Source organism: Nicotiana sylvestris, chromosome 6 (genome assembly GCF_000393655.2).
Source record: "Nicotiana sylvestris chromosome 6, ASM39365v2, whole genome shotgun sequence".
Lineage (NCBI taxonomy): Eukaryota > Viridiplantae > Streptophyta > Magnoliopsida > Solanales > Solanaceae > Nicotiana > Nicotiana sylvestris.
Window position 1 is genome coordinate 117,963,910 of NC_091062.1, and position 13,868 is coordinate 117,977,777.

At 35.9% G+C, this 13,868-nt stretch overlaps 1 protein-coding gene across 7 annotated transcripts in view; it reads right to left on the minus strand.

Moving 5' to 3' along the window:
* Positions 1-3,459: 3,459 nt before the first annotated feature.
* LOC104243288 (nudix hydrolase 9-like) overlaps positions 3,460-13,868 on the minus strand; it is a 16,238-nt gene continuing 5,829 nt past the window's right edge. Inside the window, exons 3-6 of one of the 7 annotated variants that reach the window (XM_070147499.1) lie at positions 12,549-12,605; positions 12,105-12,187; positions 10,489-10,547; positions 3,460-3,835 (exon numbers count right to left, since the gene is read on the minus strand). In XM_070147499.1, the coding sequence (XP_070003600.1) occupies positions 3,816-3,835; positions 10,489-10,547; positions 12,105-12,187; positions 12,549-12,605 (219 nt within the window). In that variant the 3' untranslated portion in view covers positions 3,460-3,815. Of the gene's footprint in view, positions 3,836-9,552; positions 9,858-10,488; positions 10,548-12,104; positions 12,188-12,548; positions 12,606-13,868 lie in introns of those variants that run through there. The other 6 variants (XM_070147497.1, XR_011400210.1, XR_011400208.1 and 3 more) reach the window with 6 other exon arrangements.

Consider the following 13,868-nt stretch of genomic DNA (forward strand, 5'->3'; position numbering starts at 1 on the left):
GTGACTAATTAATAACACAAATAGGCATGGAATTGACTAATTTATTAAATCCAAATGACCTAACTAAATTAAACTGTGTAATCAAAACAGAAGGCGAAATCAAAGGTTTAAAACATGACATTAATAAAATTAAGCAAATCAGTGAAAATCAGAGAACAAACTTTTTTAAGATTTGAAAAAGAAAGCTAAATGGAACAAGCGAACGCCACTCAATCTAGGCTCAGAAAATTGGTCGAATTTCAACCAAAGAAAAAAGAGAAGAAAAGAAGAGGAATAAAAGGTGAAGTAAAACTAAAACGAACATAAAAAATGAAGGGAACTCACCGACTAGGCTCTAAGTCGATACTGGCATTCTGAGTTAGCCCAAAACAATGTCAATCACTTGTTCTTGGTCAAGAACAAGCGAACGTCATTATTTTGTGATAGAACAGCCTTGAGCAAACAGGGAATTCGGAGGAGTAACCTTGCATGCATAGGTTCGACTTTAAGCTCTTAGGGCTCGACTCTTCGATTTGATATTCGAGGAGTTCCAAAGATGTTTGAAGAAATCTGAGTGAGAATTTGGGATGAGGGAGAGAGGACGGTCCTAGGGTGTTAATTTGGGGTTGAACAGAGGTGGCGCCATCACTGGAGAAAATGAGGGCGGCGCTAGGGTTTCGAGTTTTGATCTGAAATTCGGCGAATTCTGGGCGAATTTGAGGAGGAGCGTTCGGGGATTTGGACTATGGAGGGGGAGTAGAATACTTGGTATTAATTTCAGGGCGTTTGGACGTCGGCCGGTGGTTTTAGGGCGGAGTTCGGCGGAGTCTCTGAGGAGATGGGGTGAGATGAGGGAAATGTGTTTGATGGGGGGTAGGCTTAGGACCGTTTTATATGAATGTGGGGTTCAGTTCCGGACCGTTTGATCAAATGAGATCAACGGTCCAAATCACTGGTGGTTTAAACGGGGTCGTTTGGTTTATTGGTGGGGTGGACCAGGTTGGACCCGGGTTTTGGGATGGGGGTTTGGGCCAATTTTAACGGGTAATGGGTGTTTAATACTTGGGCCTGGGAAAATTCAATTGTAGCAGCCCAAAATCGGGTTTCTTTTATTTCTTTTCTTTTTCTTTTTTCAATTTCAAATCCTTTTCTTTTCAAATTAATATAAAACCTAAATTAATTTTTAAACTAAATTAACCTACCCAATTAGATTAATCACTCATCCTAGTATTTACAATAATTAATTAAATCCTAAATTTAAAGAAAAACTATAAAATTCAAAATTAAAGAGTTAAAATGCAAAAATGAACTCCTTTTTTTGTGATTTTCATATTTTATAAAACAAACTAATTTACTAATTAATCTAAAAAATGTAACATTAAATCCTAAATGCAGTGCGTGATATTTTTTCTATTTTTCATGATTTAAATAAAATTAATTATGCACACAAATGTAAACAAACATGAAAATCGAGCAATTAATTCCTAAAAAACAAATAATAAAAAGAAAAATCCTAATTTTGGAGATTCTGTAGGAGTAATTCATATAGGGCAAAAATCACGTGCTCACAGTAATTTATAACAAAAGATGTACAGCATAACCCTTAGAAGAAAAGGGGCTCACCAAGATTTTCTAAGAGGAGGATATTCCGCTACCTGCGATCGGCACTGTCTGCTATAGAACCACCTACATTCATTTCAAAAATGTAGCGCCCCCGGCAAAAGGGGTGTTAGTACCATGGAATAGTACTAGTATGTATAACTAAACACCATCTTATTAGAAACAACTATCCTACAAGAATAAGGAAATCACAAGAGACAATCAAAAGCTTTAACCATACACCACATCATCAAATAAAATGATCATATAACTTTCACATAATTTTCATAGCTTTAGTTTAGGGCATTTCATATTGTTCATCATGATTCATAATACCACCGCTTTCTTGAGCGGAGTCCGATCACGACCCGATCGGCTAGGTTGCCTCATTTGAGACATGTACCTCAAGCACAATCTCATTCTCCCTTTCCGAAATTCAATATCAGCATAATACCACCATGTGTGCGGCATGGCATCCGATTACGGCCCGATCGGCTAGGCCGCCTTACCAAGGCGTTGTTCCTTTCTCATCAATCATCTCGTTTCAATCTTTATTTCACATATATCAATTCATAGACACTTAGGGCAACAATTATCACATCAATTCCTCTTTCAAAGTTAACCTTCCAATTTAGGATCATAGGCACATACAAGAGCAATTCAAGTTGTAAGCATAGGTAAGAATTCACATAGTTGGCATGATAATCTAAGTTTTAATCTTGACGTGAAGTCTAGACATTTCAACACATGGTTCATATTCTTCGCACATCTTTAAATATCTAGAATAGTGCATTGCACACATTAAGGCACACCTTTCATGTATATATATATAATTTCAAAACCAATTCATGTGAAATAACAATCAATACATCAATCAAATTTTTTGTCTTACCACATTTGCATAGACACCAACAGAGCTCAATTTCTAAGAAGAAGGGGGTTTAGCCATACATACCTCAATAGAACTTTCATTAAATTCTTACAACAAGAATAACGCCGGAACTCCTAGCAACATCGATCTATTTTATGAGAATTACAAGTTGAATCGAGAATTAGAGGGATAGTCAAGATTCTAGCTCACTAATACATTATATCAAACACTATGTGTGCATTATGTTTTAAGACTCTTTTTGTGTAAGATTACATCATTCCACAGCCCCTCTTTTATCATTTTTAGCCCATCATCTTCCTACATTCTTTCATTACCCATGCATGCAAAACAAACAACCCTCAAGTCCAAGAACTATCTTGCTAATTACCCATTTTAGCTGCATTTTGGAATTAAGAGCTTGGGTGATAGAAGCTTACCTCTTGGGAAGGAGACCTAGGTGCCTCTCTTGTTAATCTTCAAGGTGGTTAAGCAAGAGTTGAAGAACAATTGATGAAGACAACTTTCTCTCTCTAGGATCATTTCCCCCACTCTAAACTATCAAAAAAATATGCTCAAAATGGCCTAATATGGGTGTTTTAACGGAATGGGGTCGGATTTTAAAAGTAAGAAATTAGAAGCCCCGGCACAATCTGCGATCGCATAATGGACATGCGGCCCGCAAAAGGCACCGCAAAATGGCCCCCAAAACCGGAACAAACTGCCCGGGTATGCAACAAGAATGCGGTCCGCATACCTGTTCTACGGTCGCATAATGCACCGCAGAACTGCCCCTCGCAAAATTCCAAGGAGATTATGCGATGACTATGCGGCCCGCATATTGATTATACGATCGCATAATTGGCTGCATAGTTGACCTCAAAATTAACCATCAAACTGGCTCACTCTACGGCGACTATGCGGTCCGCATAGCTATTATGCGACCGCATAATAGACCGCAGAAATGCGCTTTTCTGAAAAACATCATTCCTTAACTTTTTAATGCACAGATCAATCCAAAAGGTCTGTTACGAACTTCTTGCACATATTCCTAACTTGGCACTACGAGATTTCGGGTTTTTGAGTAGAAATTTTACGGGGCCTTACATTATTGTCAACACTGTCACACTTGGAGAATGTTTGGAAGAATGCTTTGCACCATCTTTCTTTGTTGTATTTAATTAGGTCTTCACAAATGTTATGACCCAATTTATCAAGATCATCTAGTTTTCTTTTCATTTCAGACTCAAATGTTGATCTAACAATACTCCAGAATCTTTTTCTTCATTCAATCCCTCTCCATTTTATAGCCCAGTTTGCCAGAATGTGTCTAGCACACATTCTGTGCTCACACTCAGGTAAAATCTCTTCAACAGCTGAACATAGACCCTGCATAAAAACAGAGAAACAGTAATACTTAAACAACAGAAAAACAAACCATCTTAAAACAACAAAAAAATAGTAATACTTAAATAGCAAAAAAATAGAAAGACAGAGTCAGCTTTAAACAGCAAAAAAATAGAAAAACAGTAGTGTTTTAAACTAGGAAAACAGAAAAACAGAAAAACAGTAGTATTTTAAACCAGAAAAACAGTAGTAGTTAACATTAGAGAGATACACATTAGAGAAACAATAGTAGTTAAACAGTAGTGTTCCCTTTCAATTCACATTAGAGAGATACACCACAAAATTCGGAGGAAGCAGAGTTACTTCCAGTTATAATAGGCAGAATAGGTAAAAAAACCCCTAAACTTGACACTTTTTAATGAGTGTACACCTTAACTATACGTGATTTTAATTACCCTCCTATGCTTACTTTTTCGGATTTTATTACTCCCTAACCTAGTAAACCTTTCTATCGTGCATACACGCATCGTATACATGTAAATGCTTGCTGATGTGGCTATACACATTGGAATAATTTGGGTATCCAATTAGAATACCCGACCCGCCTTTAAAATTAATCCCTCAAATTTAACCTATCCCTTTTACTATCGTTCATTTGGTCGATAACATAGAAAAACTGGGGTTCACTACTTCACTCCCATCATCAATGACAGAGACAATTGTGCATTCTTGAGCTTGATTTTGTGAGTCGATAGGGTTCTCCATTGAGGTGCTGCTAAAAGCTACTGTAGAGGAGCTAAAAGCTACTGAGTATCTTTGATTCTCACCAATATTTCTACTGTTTTCACTCCGAGTTTGAAGGTATGTGTGCCTCTTTATGTTAGGGTAAAATCAGGGTTTTATATTGATTGTGATTTTTGCATGCATGCCGATTAGGGTTAAATTAGGGATTTTATGTTGTTTGTTAATTTGTGGGGGTCTTTACCAATTACTGTTTATTTGTAATCTTCTGTATATAATTTTACAAACTTCTGTCTTGAGAGTTGTTTTTTACTTTTTCTTATTGCTGTGTAGGGTCCCATAGATACTAAGTATTTGAATCTAAGATGGAAAATTGGTGGGATATTGTTGAGTGAGGTAGGACCTCTATATATTTGGGGTAGGGTTGAACATGTGACTAATGTCGACTGTGACCACTTGTCAATACCAGAGTTATATGATTATGCTAAGGATTTTGGGATTACAAAGTTAGGAAAAACTTATATTATGAGTGTTAAGGGTGGCAGTTTGGTTGAATTAACAAAAGATACGAATTTAATGGACCTTGCTATGTTATTAAACAATGGGGACACAATAGACATTTTTGTCTCTTCTAACTCACAATTTGAGGAGGTGGATGTTATAGAGGGTAGCCAAATAAGCCACGTGGGTGAGCCTTTTAATTCTAGCACACAACAAGACAAATAGGGAATCTTTTGTTCCCCGTGGTCCTCCTTTAAATACTACTGATGCAAATCCAGATCTAGAGTTACCTACTCCTTTGAATATCACTCAAGAAGAGGATTCACCCATAGATTGGACTTCCTCTTCAGAGGAAAAAGAATCTGATGCTGCTGATGATGTAGATCACATTGCTACTGATTCTCACCAGGTAGAACCTGCTGGAGAAGAAGAAGAAATAGCATCTGGTGATGAATCTGAGAGGTCATTTGATTATGGAAGTGATGTCCATGAAGAGTTGAGGGTTGTTAAAGAAGATGTGAAGAAATATAGACAAAAGAATATGAGAAACTTAGGAAGGAAAAACCTAATGTATTTTTAGGTGAAGTTGGAGTTGATGAAGGTTATGAGAACATAGATCAGCCCAAATAAAATATGAGAGACAAATTAGGAGGTGATGATGAGCCTTACTATGATAGTTCAGATCCAGATATCTTTGAATCTGAATCAGATCTGGAAGGGAAGGGTGATCTTGTATCTGATGATGATGTAGATAATATGGGACAGTTAAGGGGAAGGAAAAAAATAAATAGAGTGGTTTATGATCCTTCTGCCAAAATTGTTACTTGGCAATTGGGGATGGTATTTGAGAATGTGAAGGAATTTAGAGAAGACGTTGCTAAGTATGATATAAAGAAAGGTATTCAGCTAGTTAAAGGATCCCAATGAGCCACATAGGGTCAGAGTTAAATGCAAAATTGGTTGTCCTTGGTTGTTGTTTGCTAGCAAGGAAGGTAGGAGTACAAACTTCACAATCAAGACTTACAATCCAAGACACAAATGTCATAAAACCACTTACAACTATCTGTGTAATTCAAAATATGTGGCAAAGCAGTTCAAAGATAGAATTACCTTACAACCTAGAATTAAAGGTTGAGAAATTCAGGATATGGTGAGAAAAAAGCTTGGTTTATATGTTGGTAAGGTTGTTTGTTTGAAGGCCAAAAAGATTGTGTTGAAAGAGATTATGGGGGATCATGTTGTTGAGTTTGGTAGGATTCTAGACTATAGGGATATGCTACTCAAAACAAATCTTGGTAGCACATGTGCAATAAAATTGACAGACACAGATGATGAGCAGAAGCAGTTTTCCAGTTTCTACATTTGTTTTGCAGCTATGAAGCAGGGGTTTATGGAGGGTTGTAGGAGATGTATAGGGTTAGATGGATGTTTTTTAAAAGGTTTTTGTAAAGGGCAACTATTGGCAGCAGTAGCAAAGGATGGGAATAACCAAATGTTCCCAATAGCTTGGGTTGTTGTAGGCACTGAAAAAAAGCAAACATAGAGTTGGTTCCTCAGGTTATTGCAAACTGATTTCAACTTGGGAGATGGCAAGGAACTCACCATGATAAGTGACATGCAAAAGGTATGTACTACTGTTTTTATGTTTTTAAATACTTTTGTTTTTCTGTTTTTTTGTTGTTTAAATACTACTATTTTTCTGCTGTTTAACTACTACTGTTTTTCTGGTTTAAAACATTACTGTTTTTCTATTTTTTTTTATTTTTAAAGGTGACCGTCTTTCTGTTTTTTTGTTGTTTAAGTATTACTATTTTCTGCTGTTTTAAGATGGTCTATTTTTCTGTTGTTTAAGTATTACTGTTTCTCTGTTTTAATGCAGGGTCTATATTCAGCTGTTGAAGAGATTTTACCTTAGTGTGAGCATATAATGTGTGCTAGACACATTCTGGCAAACTGGTCTATAAAATAGAGAGGGATTGAAAGAAGAAAAAGATTCTGGAGCGTTGTTAGATCAGCATTTGAGTCTGAAATGAAAAGAAAACTAGATGATCTTGATAAATTGGGTCATAACATTTGTGAAGACCTAGTTAAATACAACAAAGAAAGATGGTGCAAAGCATTCTTCCAAACATTCTCCAAGTGTGATACTGTTGACACATGTGTGAAAGCTTCAATGCTTGGATATTGGGCCCTAGACACAAGACAATCATATCAATGCTAGAGGAAATAAGGGTCAAAGTTATGAGTAGGGTAGCAAAGATGAGAGAATTTGCTGAAACTTGGCAGGATGGTGTATCTCCAATGGCCATGATGGTGTTCAATACTAATGTTGAGAGGTCAATAAGGGTTGACATCATGTTTAATGGAGATACTGGATTTGAACTCAAAGATGATCCATGCAAGTTCATTTTAGAGTTAAGAACAGGTTATTGCAGTTGCAGGTCTTGGGAACTGAAAGGCATTCCATGTCCACATGCTATAACAACAATGCACTTCAAGAGACTTGATCCTTCAGAGAATATTGTACACTGGTACAGGAAAGAGACCTACATGAAGGCATATTCACACTTCATACAACCAGTTCCCAACATGATAATGTGGCCAGAAAGTAGTAACCCCAAGGTATTACCTCCTCTAGTTCAAAATATGTTTGGAAGGCCAAAAAAAAATAGAAGAAAGGAAGTTGGAGAAATAAAAAGGGCTGAAAAATTATCAAAGAAGGGAATAACTATGACATGCTCCATTTGCAAAGCAAGTATTCATAATATGAGGAGTTGTCCAACAATACCAACAACTACTCAAGAGGTACCTTCCTACCTTCTTCCTTTATTATTATCTTCTTAGTTATCTAAGAGCTAATTCCTCATTTTTTTCATATAATAGACTACTAATTGCTCACAACAATTAACAACAAAAACTTCACAAAAGAGAGGCAGAAAGGAATCTGACAATGCATCTACAAGTACTAGAGGAAAATCTGGGGGGGGGGGGGGGGGAAGGAGCCACTACAAGAGGCCTAGGCTTCAAGGACATGATGTATTTGTTGCACAATCTAGTTTTACAAGTATAAATGTAAGTGTATTTTTTTTGTCCTTACATTTTATTGTCTAACTTACTATATGATGTTATTGTCTAACTTTGAAATGTATCTTTTGGTTTGAATGTTATCAGCATGGTTTGCATACAGCCAGAAAGGTTTATACTGACCCTTTAATTGATTCTACCCATGTTACTGGTGATATTGGATATAAGCCTTCTAAAGGTTTGAAATGGAAAGGGAAGGAAGCTGTGACTCAAAGACAACTTCAAGTCCAAGCTGCAATGGCTAGAATCAAGACAAAGTCTTAATCCGGTGGAATACAAACAAGATCTAAGGTTATGGGGAAACCGGGAAATCTCCCTCCAAGAAGACCACTTGAATTTTTTTTACTGATGTTGTATTTAATATACTAGACTTCTTTTTTGTTGAATTCGTGGGGTGACTGTTTTAGTTGAATTCATGGGGTGTCTGTTTTTTGTGGATACTGATGGTGGTACAAAACTTTTTTTTATGAACTTTTTAGTCATGTGTATGTCTAGCTGTATATGGATAACATAGTTTAACTCTATTGTTAGATATTAAATTCCGACTTTCTTTGTCAAATTACCAGCTATGTTGACAAAATGTTGTGATTGTGATTGGTTGTTTTTGTGGATAGCAGTGTCGAACAACATATCATATTGCTTAACTTCTATTACATACTACCAGATAACCATTATTTGTACATGAGCAAAATCAGATTCAAAAGTAAACTGAAAAATAATAGAAACTTTAGCAGTCTTTCCCTCTTCGATAGTTTGCTAGTATTCTTCAACAACCCAGAAATAACAATGTTTGCTTGCTCCGGAAATGGAGGTTCATACCACTGAAAAAATCGACAAGAATTTGTCTTCGGATAAAGACTACATCCAAAGAATCGTCGTCCATTATTTGCAGTAGTCCATGCAACTTTTAAAGGAGTTGGCTTGTCACATCTACAAAAAACATTCATCTTCTTTCTTCCAAGTAAAATAATGGTTGTTATTTGGCCAAAAAATAAGAGCCAAAATCTTTGGTGGGGGGGGGGGGGAGGGGATGGAATTTGGCTGGACAAAGAATGTGAGAACAAAGAAAATGCTGAAGACTTAGAAAGAAGCCAATAAATAGGGGTGAGAAGGGGGTTGTTACCGTTGGGGGAAATTATTACCGATAGGAATGGTTCTAGGATTGGGAAAGGGAAATATTCAACTCATGTGGCAAAAAATATACTCCCCCACGCGCACTAAGCCATTTGAACCAACTTCCACTGCCATGTGGCAGGTCAGGGGGTAATAAAATCCGAAAAAGTAAACATAGGGGGTAATTAAAATCACGTATAGTTAAGGTGTACACTTATTAAAAAAATGTCAAGTTTAGGGAGGGTTTTACCTATTCTGCCTTTATTTTTTTGAAAAAGCCTGTCGTAGATGGTTTTAAATTGGGAGGCCAAACAAGCACGTGAAGATGAAAGGCTGTGGGTTCATTACTTGTTGGGTTACAACAATTTTACAAATCCTACTTCCATTTTGAGTTGTTAAAAGCTGATGCTCAGCAAAATTTCTTTATCATTTTATTAAAAATTCCCTACAACATCTTATTGATGCAGATGACATACCCCCGGATGGCCTCCAGGAAAAACCTAATATCCTGGGAATTCTCCAACTTTATTACTTCGTTGAAGCACAAGTATTCTTATGTCAGAAGTCTCGACAACTGCACCATAACCGAGGGGACTTGATATATGCTGACATTGTTCGCAATCATCTGCAGAAATCCATGTCATAGTTTTTAGCACAAATGAATTGCAGTCTCGTTTACTGCAATATGAGTTAGAACATTTCCATCCTTTTTTATATTCTCAAACTGCCTGCTCTGTGCAATGTCAGATGTAGTTCTAATAGCCCATTCTATGTATAGATTCTTAAATATCACATTTGCCGCAGACCTTATGTTGAAATGTTGAAAAGACAAATAGAAAAAGATGCTAAAGAAGCAAGTCAAGATTGCGCTTCTTACTTTTGCATGATTACACATACAATAGAGATATACAAGCAGGGGCGGATTTAGGGGGGGGCGCAAGGGTGTTCACCCGAACCCGCTTCGCCGAAAAATTGCATGGTGTATATAAGGCAAAATCTGGTTTTTACCTCTATATATTATGTTTTGAATCCCCTTCACACATTCCAAAAGTATGGCTTAGTGGTCAAATGGATTCAAAACCATTATGAGGTCATTGATTCAATTCTCACTAGCTACAATTTCATTAAATTTTTTAACTTATTCCTTTTTTGAACCCCTTAGCAAAAGCCTTGCCCCCGCCACTGTATACAGGATACAATCACTTCCAATAGGAAGAAAGATAGTTCAAACAAACAATCATAGCAGAAAATTTTACCTTCAGATGGAACTACAAATCTTTCCCATATAGGACCTAAGTTTGTGCCCACAAAAGTCCTGAGTAGAAAATTTTTCTTCCGTAAGATAATTTGTTAGTTCTAATTTCTTTCTATTTCTCTCGTAAAAGAAATAAAATGAAATTTCATTGAATAATATTATTGAAGCACAGACATCGTAGAAATAAATACTGTCTCAGTTTCAACCAAGAAGGAAATCAGAGAAATGAAGAACACGATCAGCATTACATTTACACGAGATGCATTTCTCGAGCTATTGTATTGAAAACTTAGGTCAGAAATCAAATGATCAACAAGACAAGCAAAATTATTAACAACAAGCATAGCAGGTTGAAATGCATACAAACAAATAGGTAAAGTATTTTCATCTCCCATATCAACTTCTGGGTTGACCTATCAAATATACCATACAGTTCAGTGGATGGGATCCCCAATCTGACAAATATGACATTCATGTCTGGTCAAGATACATATTTAATTTTTTCTTCATTTTCTCTCGTCTTCTTTTTTTTTTTTTTTAAGTTTTAAAAAGCAGCAAATACAGAATAATTGGTAACAACAGATTTTTATTTATAGAAACTGCGTCAGTTCATACAAAAATTCTTATTGGAGGGAAACAAAAGAGAGGAACGTGCAATCTGGTTTCTCTCTTGTAAAGAAATGACGAGAGTATATGAGCATTTGATGAGTTCAGCTCGCAAACTAAAACAGAGTTCTTTTACTTCAGAGAACTCCTCTTTTATCCATTACATCATTTCTACCACTATCACATATTGCTTTCACAGGAAAAGATTAATCTCAGGTGCAAATCTTCCGCCAAAAAATCATATCAGGTAAAAATATGTTTGCATTGGTCTCTCGTAAAAGAAATAAAATGACCTTTTAACGTAAGTAATTGCTCTTGTCAAATTTCTCAAGCATATTTCTATTGACTAGAATTCCTTTTTTTTTTTTTTTTTTATCTTTTATCTTTTTTCCATTTAGGACAAACAAGGACTGAAAATGTTATTTTGTCAACGAGGAGATCTGAAAAAAGAAAGAAAATAACTAAGAGAACAAGAAATTGCACTCAACCGATCACGTGTCAAAGTGCTCCTAAACTATCTATATAAACATTTGCAGGATAGGAACTTCAGATGCACAATCATATGGAACAGTCTAGACCCAATACTAGTACTAAAAGCAAAAGAGAACGTTGTTTTCTTGGAAAAATACTGGTATACTGATAATTAAATAGAGAAAATGAAGTCGAACAAATAACTGAAATTTTGTCCTTCAACCTAACTATCTAAGAGAGAATAACTGCTTTGACATAACACAGCCATTATGATTTTTAAACATATGTATGTGGTTGCATTAGAGCCTGGTGAACCAACTTAAATTTCTTATCCTTTTCAGTGCCAAAAGTACTTACCCTATCTTGGCCCTATCCGTACTTAAACTTCAGTACTACATTCTTCAACTCTCAGATTAAATAGGCTGTATTTCACCAGAGGAAAAAAATCTCTCTAGGTTTTCCATCATATGTACATCAACTAGATAGATATTAATAAAATTGTGGAAAGCAGGAAGGAAGGGAAGAAAAATATATAAGAACCTATAGTCTGTCAGACTAAGATGAAGGCAAACATGGGGCTCTTGTTTGGAATCATTCCCCATACTGAAGTTGCATCCTCCATACTGTAAAATGATCACTCATCATGTAAAAAGTTATCCTTGTGGGAAAAATATCAAAGGGCATGCATCTTGCTAAGCGTATGCATATATCCCATATTAACTTGAATCTGTTATGCATTATAACATTCAGTTTTCTTTTTCAATTGATGACCTACTAATCTCCTAACGATAATGTTGTCGCCGAAGTGGTAATCAACATGAAAACAATATGTAACACAGTAAGTGGTAATCAATATGAAAACAGTACGTAACACAGTATGATGTTCATTACACAGAAGTGAACAAGCAATTGCCTAATAATCCAACATTCAGAAAGAAAAAAAGATCTAGAGGAGAAACCCAAAGCCAGAAGAGTGTAGTGTACCCTAAATTTTAGTCCATTGTAAAATGATGAACTTTGCTGAACTCTTCGGTCCCATATCTAACAAGAAGTTATACCAATCCAATTTCAGAACAAAGTCCATAATCTTACTAGAATAAGTATACAACTGACATTGGACTTAAAAAGAAATATCCATGCTACATATAATTGTAAAAGATAAAAGAAAGTAATAAGCTGAAGACCAAATGCTGAATTTCTGCACGTCTTAGGCAATAAAATTTGCCCAACCGGATGAGAGACGAAATGCATTAAATCAAGAAACTACTACTACCTCTGCCTCAATGATTTCTTTCTGATGCTATTAACCATAAAATAGTAGACCTTGAGGGAGGAATAGAGAGTTTCACAACGAAGTGCCATTCTCGGGCAACAAGACAAACGAAACAGTGGAATTGCATAGTACTATTAATCAGTAAACTCCCGTAGCATGGAATTATGGAAATAGATAGCTCCACCGATAAGAACTAATCAAATGCTTATATATAGCACCAGCGGTAAGAACTATCAAATGCTTAGTTTTAGATTAAAATAACAAAAATATAACATGTATAGACTCCTTTGCATGTTTATATAACACAATCTACAATGACGTAATTCTAGGTGCACACATGAAGACATTGACTCTGATCATGTGAAGAATTAGACATCCAACCTGAACGAGGTTCATTTGGTTCATGAACTAGTTATGATAAGTAGTACTTATACCAGAATAAGTTATTCCCTGTTGTATTCAGTATTAAATAATACTTAGATTAATGTAGTTAAACCATTGTAAGTAGGGGTGGGCATATATCAGTTCGAACCGAAAAAACCGACCGAACCAATTTTTTTTTTAATTTCGGTTTCGGTTTTTTCGGTCGGTTTCAAATTAAAATTTTTAAAATTCAGTTTTTCGGTTCGGTCGTCGGTTATTGATTTATTTTTTTCGGATAACCGAAAAAACCGAATTATTAGTACATGGATTCTTTAAAATATATATTCCATACTTATATAGGCTAAGGCCCAATTTTAAGTTCCATAAAAATCAGCCCATCCCAAACCCAATTGCCCAAAATCCAAATACACTAGGGTCCTTCTCAGTTCACTCATCAGCTCCTTTTCTTTTCCCATTCTTAGGCTAGGACTTTTCTTCTCTTCTCAGTTCTCTCTATCGGCAGTTCCTCCCCCCAAATACGCTAGGGCTTCCATTGATACACTGGTGGTTTTCCCAAATACGCTAGGGATCTGTCATTGTCGTCAAATTTCTTGTGGCGGTAAGCTTAATTTTTGTTATATTTCGCTCATTTCTTTTTTTTTTTTGTG